This window comes from Triticum urartu, chromosome 5A, assembly GCF_056163025.1.
Source record: "Triticum urartu cultivar PI428250 chromosome 5A, HENAU_Tu73, whole genome shotgun sequence".
Taxonomy (NCBI): domain Eukaryota; kingdom Viridiplantae; phylum Streptophyta; class Magnoliopsida; order Poales; family Poaceae; genus Triticum; species Triticum urartu.
Window position 1 is genome coordinate 512,973,849 of NC_141877.1, and position 14,006 is coordinate 512,987,854.

The 14,006-nt window shown below is 42.2% G+C and overlaps 1 protein-coding gene and 1 long non-coding RNA gene across 2 annotated transcripts; both read right to left on the reverse strand.

The window, feature by feature from the left end:
- Positions 1 to 203: 203 nt before the first annotated feature.
- On the reverse strand, positions 204 to 7,822 carry LOC125510201 (transcription initiation factor TFIID subunit 5). Its single transcript, XM_048675301.2, has 19 exons — positions 7,557 to 7,822; positions 7,074 to 7,155; positions 6,485 to 6,563; positions 6,250 to 6,347; positions 6,069 to 6,125; positions 5,430 to 5,517; positions 5,229 to 5,338; positions 4,898 to 4,999; positions 4,531 to 4,685; positions 4,091 to 4,201; positions 3,943 to 4,012; positions 3,829 to 3,868; positions 3,287 to 3,451; positions 3,040 to 3,116; positions 2,229 to 2,345; positions 1,828 to 2,093; positions 848 to 943; positions 689 to 764; positions 204 to 587 (listed from the first exon to the last, which is right to left on the reverse strand). Exons 1-19 carry the CDS (start codon positions 7,688 to 7,690, stop codon positions 540 to 542), a joined length of 1,971 nt encoding a protein of 656 aa, XP_048531258.1. The 5' UTR covers positions 7,691 to 7,822; the 3' UTR covers positions 204 to 539.
- Positions 7,823 to 9,336: 1,514 nt separating this feature from the next.
- On the reverse strand, positions 9,337 to 13,353 carry LOC125510203 (uncharacterized). Its single transcript, XR_007284524.2, has 6 exons — positions 12,716 to 13,353; positions 12,077 to 12,128; positions 10,967 to 11,092; positions 10,508 to 10,877; positions 9,993 to 10,190; positions 9,337 to 9,579 (listed from the first exon to the last, which is right to left on the reverse strand). It is a non-coding gene; the product is annotated as an uncharacterized LOC125510203 (long non-coding RNA).
- Positions 13,354 to 14,006: the final 653 nt, after the last annotated feature.

The following is a 14,006-nucleotide window of genomic DNA, read 5'->3' on the forward strand; positions in this document are numbered from 1 at the left end:
GATAGTAGTAGGAATATGATACAAAATGGCACAAGCTTGGAGCAATGAGGGCAGTCACAATTAACTCAACATCAGCAATAGCTAAGAGATAGATATGGCCTTTGCTTGCCACTCAACTCAAGACACAGGTCGTGCTTTTTTTCTCTTGTAAGTCGTATAACTATATAAAATGGCAGCTCCTTCAGACCCTACACCAAGATAAGTGAAAACAACCCTCAAGTGGATCCTAGAAGCTTTTGGACCATTGACTTCTTGCATCAACCAAGTGTTCATGTTTCCTATTTGTGACTACTACCTTTCACATAATTTAAAATTAACTAATGTTACAACAGCAATACACACGTTTCAATGAGTCGCATGCTCACAGGCTACAGTTTAAAAACCCTACCTAGTCGATCATAGAGTTGACTGAGATCAGTAAGGACAATGTAATAAGCTCCGCAACAAGAGTCAGCCAATTAAACATCTACTTTGCTACTTACAGTCAAAACTAAGGGATGTAAACTGTATTCTGGAGAGCATATGGCAAGCTTAGGAGCCTATAGCGAGAGAGCGCCAGATGCAAACAAAAGATTCCTCCCAGAAAACTGCAGTTGGAAAAAAGCAGTTAGTTGGTTTTCGCTCAACACGGTTACTATCATATGTTAACTGATGAGAACGGTGGATTGAAGGAGAATGGGTTTCTCACCCGCAAGTTATAAACAGGAGTCGATTTTGTAGGGAGAGCTTTCAGCAGCCTCAGTCGGTTCGTAGAACCAGCCTTGCTGTTTCACAAAAATAAACGATATTTAACAACTAGAGCAAGGCAAACCAAAGCAGCCTTTTACAAGGGAGCCAACCAACTTACGTGTCATCCATCTTCAGGGCCTTTGTGCTGGACGCAACATCCCAGAGTTTAACAGTGCAATCAGCCGATCCAGATGCAAGCAATGCTCCCTCGCAGCTATAAAACAGAGGAAGAATTGTTGAACTAAGATGGTTCTTTGGTATAGCATATTAGCATGAAATTAAGGTAATCATGCTTCTCCAAAAACTAAAAAAACATACTCCCTTCGTCCCATAATGTAACTAGACAGAACAACACAGCATGACTACTCACTGGAAGAGAAAAAATGTACACTTCAAAACAGAAGAACTATCAGTGATACTCAATCTAATCCGTTGATGGAAGACATTTTTTTACATAATTTATACTGGAAACAGTGGTTAAAACATGGGAAAAATTACAGGATTTTTAAATAATAGATCCAGAAGTAAATCTACTGCGGTCAACCAACAACTGCATTGCGACCAAGTACATAAGCTGGACCATCGATGTATGTTCAAGAAAAAACAACCACACACAGGCATTCAAGTTCCATGGTGTGGTCATTTTAAGACAGAATCATGCAATATTCCAGTTAAATACTCTAAAAAGGTGGCCAAAATGGTTAGTAAACCCATTGCTCATGTATAGATAAATCTAACCCAGTGTGAACTGAAGCCGCTGCTCAGCAAACTGATTAAAGGCAGAAGACAGGAAAGGCCAGTTTCTCAAGCCCTGCCATAAACTAATACTCCCTCCGTAAAGAAATCTAAGAGCGTTTAGATCACTACTCTAGTGATCTACTCCCTCCGTTCCAAATTACTCGTCGCAGAAATGGATGTATCTAGAACTAAAATACATCTAGATACATCCATACCTGCGACAAGTAATTCGGAACGGAGGGAGTAAAATGCTCTTATATTTCTTTAGAGAGGGACTACTCTTTACACATATTTGGTATATCAGCTACTGTTTGACACATGGGATACTAAGCAAGCAAAACAATGTATAATGATGAGTACCTGAAAGCAAGTGACCACACACAAGAGTTGTGTCCCGCTAGTGGTGAAACGCAGCGACCAGTAGAGAGATCCCACATCATGATGGTCCCATCTTCGTCTCCGGAGGCCATGTATCGCCCATCAGGAGACATTGCCAGTGATAAGACCATACTCCTATGACCAATAAACATTCGTATACATTCACCAGTTTGAACATCCCATAGCCGTACAGTTTTGTCACTAGAGCCGGTGGCAATGTAGTTACAGTTTACATGCCACTGCACACACTGTCAGATAAGTAGTTTGCAGAAGAAAACATCAGTCAGAACATGCAGACATCAGTAAATGGCATTGAAAGCATTCCCATAGGCAGACTACCAATTCTCAAATCAATACAAGTTCAGAGATAGAAGCACACTTACATCAACATCAGCAAGATGCCCGGCCATTATCCGCAAAGGTTGGATTTTATCCATTGACCAGATTCGAGCAGTCCTGTCATGCGAGGCACTGGCAAAATAATGGCCGACTGGACTAAACTGCCACAAAAACATAAAAATATGTCAGCAATGCAAGTATACAACGCACAAAGATGTCTATTCAATACAACAGAATCAGAAAGCTATGCAACACAAATATATGTACCAGTCATAAGCTGTTGAAAAAAACATCAAGCCCAACAGACCTATTCCAAATCCCATCATCAGAAGTGTTCAAAATGAAGAACGAACTAGGAATATTTATCACAAGTATTTGCAGTTTTGCCCTCGCACCAAGATCAAGACTAAAACAATAGTAGGGCATGGACATTTTTTGTAACAATGAGGCCACTATTAGAACTCCAGAAGAGTTTTCTCTCAAAAAAAATCCAGAAGAGTTAATTAAAAACTACTGAAATGAGGCCACTATTATTAGAACTTCAGAAGAGTTTATTTAAAACTACTGAAATGAGGCCACTATTAGAACTTCAGAAGAGTTTATTAGAAACTACTGAAATCAGGCCACAATTAGAACTTCAGAAGAGTTTATTTCAAACTACTGAACAACTGACTGACTGTACGGCATCGACATTGATTGTAACAACAGATCTGAGCATCATTCAAATAAAAACTGCTGAAGAATCAACTAATCAAATGTTTTTGCCTGTAACTAGGTAGCCAAGACACCCCATGAAGCAAGAACTCAAATGTTGTTTTCACAACAACGACACAGAGAAAAGATTTGTTCACATACTTGGACATCCCAAACTGGGTAATTGTGTCCTTTGTAACAAACAAGATTGGCATTCAGCTTGGTACTCCACAGCCTAACTGTAACAAATATATAAAAAATAGATGAACGGTTTGTTTTATTAAATAAATGAACAAGGAAATGAATGGTACTCCCTCCGTCCCATAATGTAGGACGTTTTTTGTTTTTGTCCTACAATGAGACAGAGGGAGTACAAAATAAGTGCTGTATAATGTAAGTGACACCTTACTTGTTGAATCTGAAGATGATGACAGGAGAAAATCTCCAAATGGACTAAAGGCAGCGGAATAAACTGGTCCAGAATGACCTTGGAATAATGTATACGGTCTTTTCCCCTCAGATGTTGATGACAAGCGCTCGTCCTGTGAAGATCCATTCTCTCCTTGTGAACTAGCTGAGAGTCCAAATTTGCCCAATCAGCAAATACCATCAAGAAATCAAGATAGAAATGAAAACACTACTATGTTAGGAATATGTTCTATGATTATTCTGAAGTTCTGGACAGGTACCAGTCAAATACTGCAACGCTGTTAAAATATTCTAGCATGTCTAACAAGTAGCTCCAGAAGACATTTATTGCATTGTCCAAGACATGCATCAGTGCTACAACACCACCTTAAACTTCTAGGTTGTAACTTAAACTAAATGAAATAAACTAGAATCCTTAGAACAAAAGGCTACCATGACCGAAATCAGGTGTGCAGTTACAGAAGCATTTCACCATATCAGCGGAACAGAAACATCAGCAATATGTAGTGTAGAACGACTAACATGTTTTTGCTGGTTGACCAATCTTTGCCATATCCCAAACCTAGTGAACAAGAAAGTTTTACCAGTTAATGTAGTGATCACATGAGAGACAAACTATCACCTAAAGGGACTAACCTTTACTGACGAGTCTGAGAACCCACCAACGACCAAAGATCCATCGTTTGAGATCGATGAGCAGTTTAATCTGTGTTCCACAGGATAATGTTTTCAAACCAAAGTATGAACACTGAAACAGTTGATACTAAATTACAGCTAAGCTTACCCGTTATGTGTATTAAGGAATGTGTAGAAGCTAACAGATGGCAATGCCAAGTTATTCAATTGTGCACGGTTTCGCAGGTCCTCAAGAATTGATTGTTCAACTTCAACAGGCCTGAAACAAACAAGTAATTTTTCAGGATCGTAAACGCAAGGCTGACACTTGACAGATCAAAAAGTACACAAGTGAGTATGTTCTGCAAAAAGAAAAAAGAGCAATATTTGGTCCTCCTGAAACTTGTAAGATAACTTTTCCAAGAGAACCCGCATAAAACCCCTCGGCCTTTATTTTAGGTTCCAAGTCAGGCTCAAGCACATGACACTCACATGTCTGGAGTATGGACCCACAGTCAGTTATAGGAATGGTATTTATTTTCAAAGAGTACAGTTGATAAATTATGTAGAACTTTTTTTAGAACTGCAGATAAGAGAATAAATATTTACGTCGCTGGAAGGGTTAGCTCCGGTTTAACACGAGGTGCCGCAGAAATCATGCTTGTTTCGGATTTGGTATTTTTCCCTGTTGCACCTACAAGCTTATCCTTTTTGAGCTTTTTGTTCAGAGGACCACCCTGCTTTCCACCTTCTGAGGATTTTTTCTGTAGCAAATATAACAAGAAATAATGAAAGATCCAAGTTAGTAACAGAAAAGGGTATATGGACAGCATTCCTGTTCTTAAGATAACAGCAGAAGAAGAGAAGAACAAAAACATGCTGCTGAGTGTTGACAAAAAGGAATGTCCAGGTTTCAATGGCAGAGAGCATATAACATAATATAACAAGAGTCCCATACTATGAGAGAGTTTCTTGCCTTGTTATTATCTTCTGCATCTGCATCCTTGCTTTCTGCTTCAGCTCTATCAGAATCTGAGAGTGCTTTCTCCATACGCTCCTCAACTGAATCTTCAAGCAACTGCATACCATAAATTTAATTTTAACAATAACACATGCCTAAGGATAACGAAGAATAAATACTTAAATAGAAAACTGGAAAATTGCTCTCATGGAAGAGGTTCATTTGGGAAGTGGCAAAAACAGTGCTACTAGAGTTTTTTCCCTATTTGATCGGCATTGTTAACCGTTTTGATAGAATAGATAATAGGAAACAAACACATTGATCACGGATGTGCTGAATAACATACCCCCCAATGCACTTCCTTCTGATTTATCTGTTTTGCCAAGTCCTTGCTGGTTCCAACCAGAGCAACAACATCCGCATCATCAGAGATCAATGAAGGTTGCCCAGCGGACACTGCCAATATAGATAGAGGGAAGTGGTGGAAAAGTGAGAAGTGACGGTAAGTAAAATGTGCGATATAATCTCAACAGACTGGGAACTGTACCTTCAAAAATTATCCTTTCATTGATTATTCCAAGCATCACAAGAGCTTGTGTTTTCTGGAGATACTGGAGAAGTAATTCATATGAATACTGCAATGAAACACGAGGTAGAAACTTTGAACAGAGCAGTTGACATAATTTTATAGGAAAAACAAAATTGCAGCAAAGAAAAAAAGGTGAGATCATGATGTATCATGCAACGAGTTGCCAATTGAACTAGAAATCACCACATGGAATGTGCTTCGCCAGCAACATCTGTTAAAAACTGGTCTATATGCAGTTTGTGTCTCATATTTGACACTAGCATTCAGTATATGTATTATGGTATCATGATGACGTATCATCTACTCCTATGTGAAACTAGTTGCCCATTAGGATTCAGGAAGAAAAAGCTTGTAACAAACCTTAGATTGTGTTTGTTTCCCTTGGTCATAACAACACTTACCAAGTAAGTGGTGGAAAAGGGTACATGAGAATAAAGCATCTCAACTTATAAAGCTATTGTCACAACAACGGATATGCATCCAGTGGAACATTTTATCTATGTGCATTGATTTAACTCAAAAGGTGACCCACCCATACAATCGTAGTTGAAACAAAGAGATGGAATGCAAATATAGAAGAACTTGGTGCAGTACTACCTCACATAATTTAATTCTGAATTTATTTTCCCTTAAAGATCGGGCCAGATCCATTTCCTGAAAATTATAGCAGGTAGAACAATAAGTGCATGTTTTGTGAATCCTGAGAAGATAAAATCAAATAAACAAACGCAAATCGCCATTGACACTTGAATGGATACGAGAGAGCTAAATGATGAACCTCCAAATGCAAAGGAGAAAGAGTGCCTTCCAGCTTTTGGAGATCCCTTGAATGCATCAGTTCATGATCTTCCCGAAATTTAAGGAAAAATGCCCGAGCTGCAGGATTCATATGTGGTGATATCAATGACAGAAATGCTCCAAATAAACTAATTGGATGCATAAAATGCAAACAAATATTATCCCAGAAATGTACACAAACTACAAATACCTTCCTTGCCCACAAAAATAATTACCTTCTAGTGTATGCCCCTCTGACACTAGATCCATGAAGCAATGGATAAACGCTGGATAAAGGACACGGAGTAATTCATGCTACAATATTAAAAAAAACTCAGAGGCATGAAATATATATAGCTGAATATACAAGAATTAAAAAGGCCATTCCATGTAATAGGTACATCAAATTAGAGCAAGTAGTCCATCCACCGCAACCAAATATCCCATTTCCAGCGACTAAAATCATGTGACAAGTACATGATTATGCTTATGTGAATGGTTTTTGCTTTCTAGAAGGAGCTCTGCAGTGTGAACAGATGCCATAAAACACAAAAAACATTTCAGAAATGCTACGTACATCTGAAGCTAGTAGGCAAGCATTCAGCCATGATCCTGGAAACATGGTGCACCAACCACAAGCAGGCATGATCATTTTTAACAAGAGAAGCATGAAGATAACTCATGAGTAGCATGCCAGATTACTGAACAGTGTGGATATAGCAGCTACATGCCTCAAAACATCTCGAATGCTGCAAAGCAAAGTGCATTCAAATGTACTACTAGAGCTGTAAACGTGAATCACAATCCACACTTAATGTAGCACACCTTGTATTGGTCCAGGGAATTGTATGCCCATGATCTTAGCTTGTTGTAGCCATCATAGTATCTTGCTGGGTCGTTATCCGGCCTGTCAACAAAGGGGGACATAGTAAATTTTTCAGATTAACATGGTATTAGAGCAGTTTTTGAGCATATTTGACATGATACTCTAGATTAGCCCCCATAAACTCTGCTCAAGGCCCAAATCATGTCGAAGGTTTGCCATTGCCCAAGCCAAAGTAGTATCAATTTCTCACGCTCGAGCGGGTAAGCTGATTCTGAACATCGGAGTGACTTAAACCTAGCAGAAACAGCCCGGCCCGAGTCAGGATAGCCAAGGCGCCGCGGCTCGGCCACTCGGAACCACCAATCCGGCGCCATTCCTCACACAAACGGCACGAAAACCGGTGGCTACTACGCGAGCTTGGGGGGCGAGGCCGCTGCGGCCACCACAAGGGGCGGCGGGGTCGAGATTTAGGGGATTCGCACCTGGAGAGCGAGACGTCGGAGAGGGAGGTGGTGGAGAGGCGGTTGCGCTCCTCCTGCAGCGCGAGCTCGGTGAGGCGGAAGCCCTTGCGGTGCAGGTACTGCTGCACCTTCCTCTCCATCTCCTCGTCCTCCATCGCTCGCTGGCTCGCTCGCCGGCCGGCCGCCGTGCGCCGGGGAGGGAGGCGCCCTAGGGTTTAGGGGCGGGCCGGATCCGCTGGTACGGTGTGGGACTGTGGGCGAGCGGGTCGGAGGGGAAGACGAAGGCGGAAACGGGATTAGAGCAGGGCAGCGAGGCCGGATGGGCTAGGCCTGGTTTGGATAGCCTGGTTAGGCCCGCGTTCACACGGGCCGAGAGGGTCTAGGACCCGAACAGGTAGCTGGCGCCTGTGGGCATCACCACATAGGCCGGCCCAGCAAACCTGCAAAAAAAAGCAAATGGCGAGGAAAAATATTCACGTTCAATCGGGAGAACTACTATTCGATCTGTGATCGACTAGTAAGCTTGCACGTGCAACGCATGTCTTAACTCCATCACATAATTATGATTATTAATATAATTGTTTGGTTCTACATAGTTTTTTATCTGCATCTGTTTCACCAAAAAATAGTATTTGTTTGGGTGAAAGAAAATTAAATCGCATGGAAGGTGTAAATAATACTCCCTCCATTCACCAATATAAGATGTTTTGAATATATCAATATGAACTATATATGAACTAAAATAAATGAACAAATACACTAAAACGTGTCTTATTCTTTCGATTTAGAAAAAAGTTAAAACCAAAAATGCAATTCGGCTCCCAGGTCCAGATGCTCCTGCAATCTAGACCACACAGGTGCCTCATGATTTGAGCATGGCTTGGTATTCGGTTCGTATTTCTAATATAAAAACAGTACATGATGCCCACCCAACAGTATCACTCAATGCACGCTGCCTCCCGGACGCCATCGCTGGTGCAGACATTGGGACAAACGGAGCCGCCCGTGGTACTCTAGCTGCCCCCACCACCTCCATCGACACCTTACGTCCCATGATTAACGATTTTTTAATTCAAACTGGTAGATGTCACATACAGATAGACCAAGTACAAGTTTTACGCATGAGCCCCCTAAAATGTATCAGGCGTCTTCTAAAATTTCACAACAAGAGTCCATGGATAGAGGTTTTATTTTTTACACGCACAACCAACACATGGCAAGATTTGTCACCGACACAAGAAAAAAAGTCGGAAAGACATCACTTGGGCAAATAAAATGCTGGAAAAACGTTGGTTGTCAGGTTCTCAATCTATCTACGAAGGTGCATTTTGCAGCTTGACAGCATCAGGCATTTTGGGGTAATCTCACATAATTAAACATTAGTCCACACACACGTTGGCTACTACATTGCAATAATAACAACTAATTTAGAGATAGTTCCTCCCAGCGATGAACACACTAAGCGTTCAGCAAAATACACGGAGACGCAAACACAAAATACACACAGTTAATTTCTAATTCTAGCCAATTGGTCCATTGACTCGATTTAGCGTCTAGCAGATGAAGCGGATCTGAATGCATACCATGTAGAATGCTTCATTGTCAGCACTCCAAACCAAGCCTGACGTGAGGACGCCGGAGCTCGGCCAACTGATGGATGGAGCAATCTTCTTCCTCCTGCCACCACTGCTGCACCACTCTCCTCTCCCAACCATCCGCAGAAAACTTCCTTTATACATTTTGTCTTCCTGACATTAAGCCTACTTTTTCCATAATATTTAATGGTGAAACCATGCTTCCATGAATAAAGATTGTAAAAACCATAGGTTTCTTACATAGGGTCTAGTGTTAGCCCAATAGCACCGTGCTCACCCAACTAATCTGTATACCCCTAAATCATTTGCTCCAGTGCACAAATTCTTCCCAGACATAGTGTCCGGTCCTGTAATTTCAGCGGAGCAGAGAGTGTCGAGCCTGCTGGGACAGGGTGTCCTGTAATTTCAGCGGAGCGGAGAGTGTGCCGAGCCCGCTGGGACAGGGTGTCCTGTAATTTCAGTGCAGTGGAGAGTTAGCATACTCCATAAAATGTACTGTATAAACTTAATCAAGCTCTGCAATGACATGACGAAATCATGTGTTTCTAATCTACGTCATATTTTACTCTGAAAATTTAGTCGGCAATTAGCATACATGTTCACACACTGTCCATGACCTACAATCTAATTTTAAATGATCAATATTCTAACTCTGTTGGATCGATGACCTCTTACTCTAACTCTGAAAATTCCATGAGCAGTGACACACTTCGTCAGACATCGTGTGTAAACTAAGGAATCTTCAGTCAATGGTTCTACTGCTTCATGCCCGATGGATGACTCTACTGAAACATTGAAAACTATGTGTGCACTTGCCATAGAAGTGTTTACCACGAAAAACAAGCAAAATGGCATGTCTTACCTGATACCAAAACCATGCTCCCACGAATAAAGGTTGCAAAAATCATATGCTTCACCCAAGGAGTTGAATGTTAAGCCAATAGCAGGCTCAACTACATGGTCTCCCAATTTATCTGCATGTCCTCGAATTGTCTCCTCCAGCGTGTCTAATCTTTCTGGGCATGGGGCTCTATCCATTGGCTGATTCCCGACTCTTACTCTGCAACAACATGAAGCAAAATTCTTATATATGAAATACCAATCATTTTTTGTACATCTGTCTAGTTTTTTTTGTAACAAGAAACTAATTCAGGGGAAATGCAAGATCTAACACATGGCAGTACAACTACAACACTCATATCCATCACAATATTTCCAGTTCTATTTACTTTCTCATAGTCCACGCAACCAAAACAAAAAAGCTGGGCTACTCTGACAATGCCTCAGGGGATCATATGAAACTACAATGACCAAGACATCATCGCAACTCTGGTTTTGCTACACACCATTTACCTCTTATAAGTAAATGCCTATTACCTCTAAGTCCACCCAGGGGCTTGCGGATCCACCTTGCAAGTAGTAGATTGAGCAGACCCTCCATCACCACTTTCAGTTCGATCTTAAATCACAGCCTCTTGGTGTTCATCAATATGTGCTTTGGTCGTCGGCTTGGTCAATTGCATCTGCGTTGTCACCCTCGCTCTCACTGAAACCGGACATGGCGGCACCACCGGTAGCTACAGTCCTCTCCTTGCTGCACACAACACCACGTACGAACTGCCCAGATGAGTCATGCGCAAATCCGGCGACAACAGCCCCACAAGATCCATTGGCGGATTCCTCTTCGCCACCAATCAAATCCATTAGGGCCACCGCGCTAGCCGCCTCATCCAGGAAGATGGGCAACCTGCACGCGTTGAACTAAAGCTCTAAGATCTCTCTCATGCTGGATAGTAAATGGAAGAAGATTTCTTTTCCAAGAAGGGGATTTCTGACCTGTCTACCGGAGAGATGGGAAATCCATCGCCATGTCTACGCCGCTGGAAATCGGACACCCGCGCTGTCAACGCTCGTCCTCGAGCACACCGCTGAAACACCCTCCGGGAGCTAAAACGCCTCTCCCTGTTGTTTTATGATCACTACTTGTGAAAGAAGATCATACTCTGTTTCTTCAAACCAATTCCAATAATAATCAATAGACATGTATTTCTCTAGGAAGAAAAGCAATACACATGAGTGCCTCAAGATCAAGGGCCAACTGTTCTGGAAAATATCATAGCATATATCATATTTTTTATAAATCTGTACTAAAAGGGGATGCACGTACACTTATATTGGCTTGATCACCTATAAAATCAGATCTTACTACTGGACATTGGTACTCTCAAATGCTTCCCATTAAACATCATGCAATTTATGAATTACCACTGCCCTAGGCACTCCATAGTCCAGCTATCTTGCTTGTGACGATCTTATATGTGCTCAGCATATCATCCTAATATACAGCTACAGGACCGCGAAGTAAAAGCAGAGAGAAAGATTATAGGGAAGAAAGGGTGAACAAAAATTAGCTAGTGCGCGCGGGCTAGCAGCTCATATGATGAGGAAAGGCACTACATGGAGAAGGTTTCGGCAACAACTTTAAATAATGCGGAATAGAAGGCAATCACATTTGAAATGATAGGAGACAAATTGTATCAAGTTATTTGAGTGATAGAGGCTATAATACTACTTTGAGGGGCTGGTATTGGCAATGTGAGATGGCACAATGAGATTCTGTTTATACCAGAAAAAAAGGATCGACAGAGGTGTGGGGAGGCATGCATTCGACCACTCGCCATGCAGTTATAAGTTGTTGAAGCTTAGTTGATTGTTACCATCATCATACTGTAAAATGACTTATGCGTCAACCTGCATACTTATGCATGTCTATCTAGCAGTGTATAATTGGTATAAGCACATGACGATTAGTTATGCTAAAAAACAGCACATTTTAGAACTGATAAGGTTTGCTTTTCTCAAGCTATTCATCATCTAATATGCAGGTAATCCAGCAATACTATCAAACTTAAAAGGCTAACAATAATAAATAGCTAAGCTGCTTACTGCTCACGGCTTCATGCATATATTCTCCATGGCTGCCACGGTGTCATTGCACCTGAATCAAAAACAACAACTTCACATGAGTCACCAATGGCATCGTTGAATACATCATATGTAAGTCAAAAGTATGCACCATGCATGAGCAGAAAAATTATGCATAGACAAATGGAAGGTGCATATCCTATACTTAAGTTGTACCAAAATACCGAATAATGCAGGTGCCCCCTGAATCAGTAAGAGTAAGCCTTCATGAACTTCAAGACGTAACAAATATCCCTATGCTCACACTACCAAAAGTTTCCTTTTAGGACCTTCTGCTACAGGTACGCCGCCAATTTTATTATCCTTCATGAACTTAAATCTTCTAAGATTAGATCATCACTGTTAACCGTAATAACCTGAAGAAAACACGTTTGTACATATATTAATAAGGAGCAACACAAATCCAAATATCCATTTGCTCCTCCTTCACGAACTCAGATCCAATATCGTCTGCTCCTACCACAAGGAAACGTCATTCGGACTTAAGAAGTATAGAACTACTTATGGGAGGGAGAAGATCAGAGAAAGAAAGAGATGCACATATAAGTTGCGTTCATCGCACAATAAAGATGTGGATCTCTTGGTGCCTGTGATACATACCATGAAAAAGGCATGGTCATCGCCATCGGTTGGAGGCACAAAGATCGCCACCAGCGGACGGGGGTGGCCGCGAGGCAGTTTGGCGGTGGCCGTGCGTGACAGGAGTTTCCTGGCCTTCCGGTGCTCCTCGTCCTCGTCCTCGTAGTCGACGTTGTCCTCCTCGTCCTCGAACTCGAAGGTGCAGCCCCTTCCCGCCGCCCCGACGGTCGCGGGCCCTCCAGCTTGTCGTCCTCCTCCTCCCCGCGGACACCCACCGCCACTCAATGGAGGGCGCCTTCCGCATGTCGGCCACCGCCGCCGACTCAGTTGCCATTCCCAGGCCGTGGCTTCAATCAGATCAAGAGATGAGAGGACGGGGCAGGGCTAGGGAAATCCTCCCGCCCGTGCACCAGTAGTCTCATGTGAAGCAGAAGAGGAACAACGGCGAGCGGCACGGCGGCGGCCTGTGGCGAAGGGCAGCTCAGACGGCGGCTCCAGCGGCGTGGGGGGAGAGGGGGGGCGAAGGGCGGATCCAGCGCGGTAGGGGGCGGCTCCAACGGGGTGCGGCGAAGGGCGGATCCAGCGGGGGGCGGCTCCAGTAGGAGGGGGTGGTGGGGCGAAGGGCGGCGAACAGGTGCGGGAGGGACGGGGCGGGAGGACGTGGGGGTCTGCCGGGGAGGATGTGGGGGAAGAGGTGGGCGGTGGCCAAACTGCCCGTGGACGTGGTCGCGGGAGGACTCGGAATATTTTTTTGGACGGCACGTGTTTGTAAGGATGGTAATCCAATGGCATGGTGGGTAATTAAAGCATAAAACGTGTTTGCTGTTTTGAAGGGATGTAGACCATCATATTGCAGGTTTGAATGAATAGAATGACTTGGTTCTCCGTCCTCTCGTGTTTTTATAGTGGTAGTAGATAAGGCAAATGCCCGCACGCGTTAACCACCAGGGAACGATCGATTTGCTAATCATTAAGGGAAAAAGAGCTCCTTTGACCATTCATTCAGTAAAAAAGTTAAACATATACAGTACTAGTATTGTATACTCACTATAATTTTTTGAATAAAGAAAACATGAAGTTGAAAAAGCATACACAAAAACCACGAATTGGAGAAAATATATATATTTAAAAAGCTTTGTACCAATTAAAAAAAATCGCAAAAATGGAAATAATTTCATGAATTTAAAAAAAAGTTCATCAAATTTCTAAAACGTTCATCAATTTAAAAAAAAGCTCATCAAATTTTAAACAATAGTTCATGAAATTTAAAAAAGTTCATCAAATTTGCAAAAAATTCACCGTATTTGAAAAA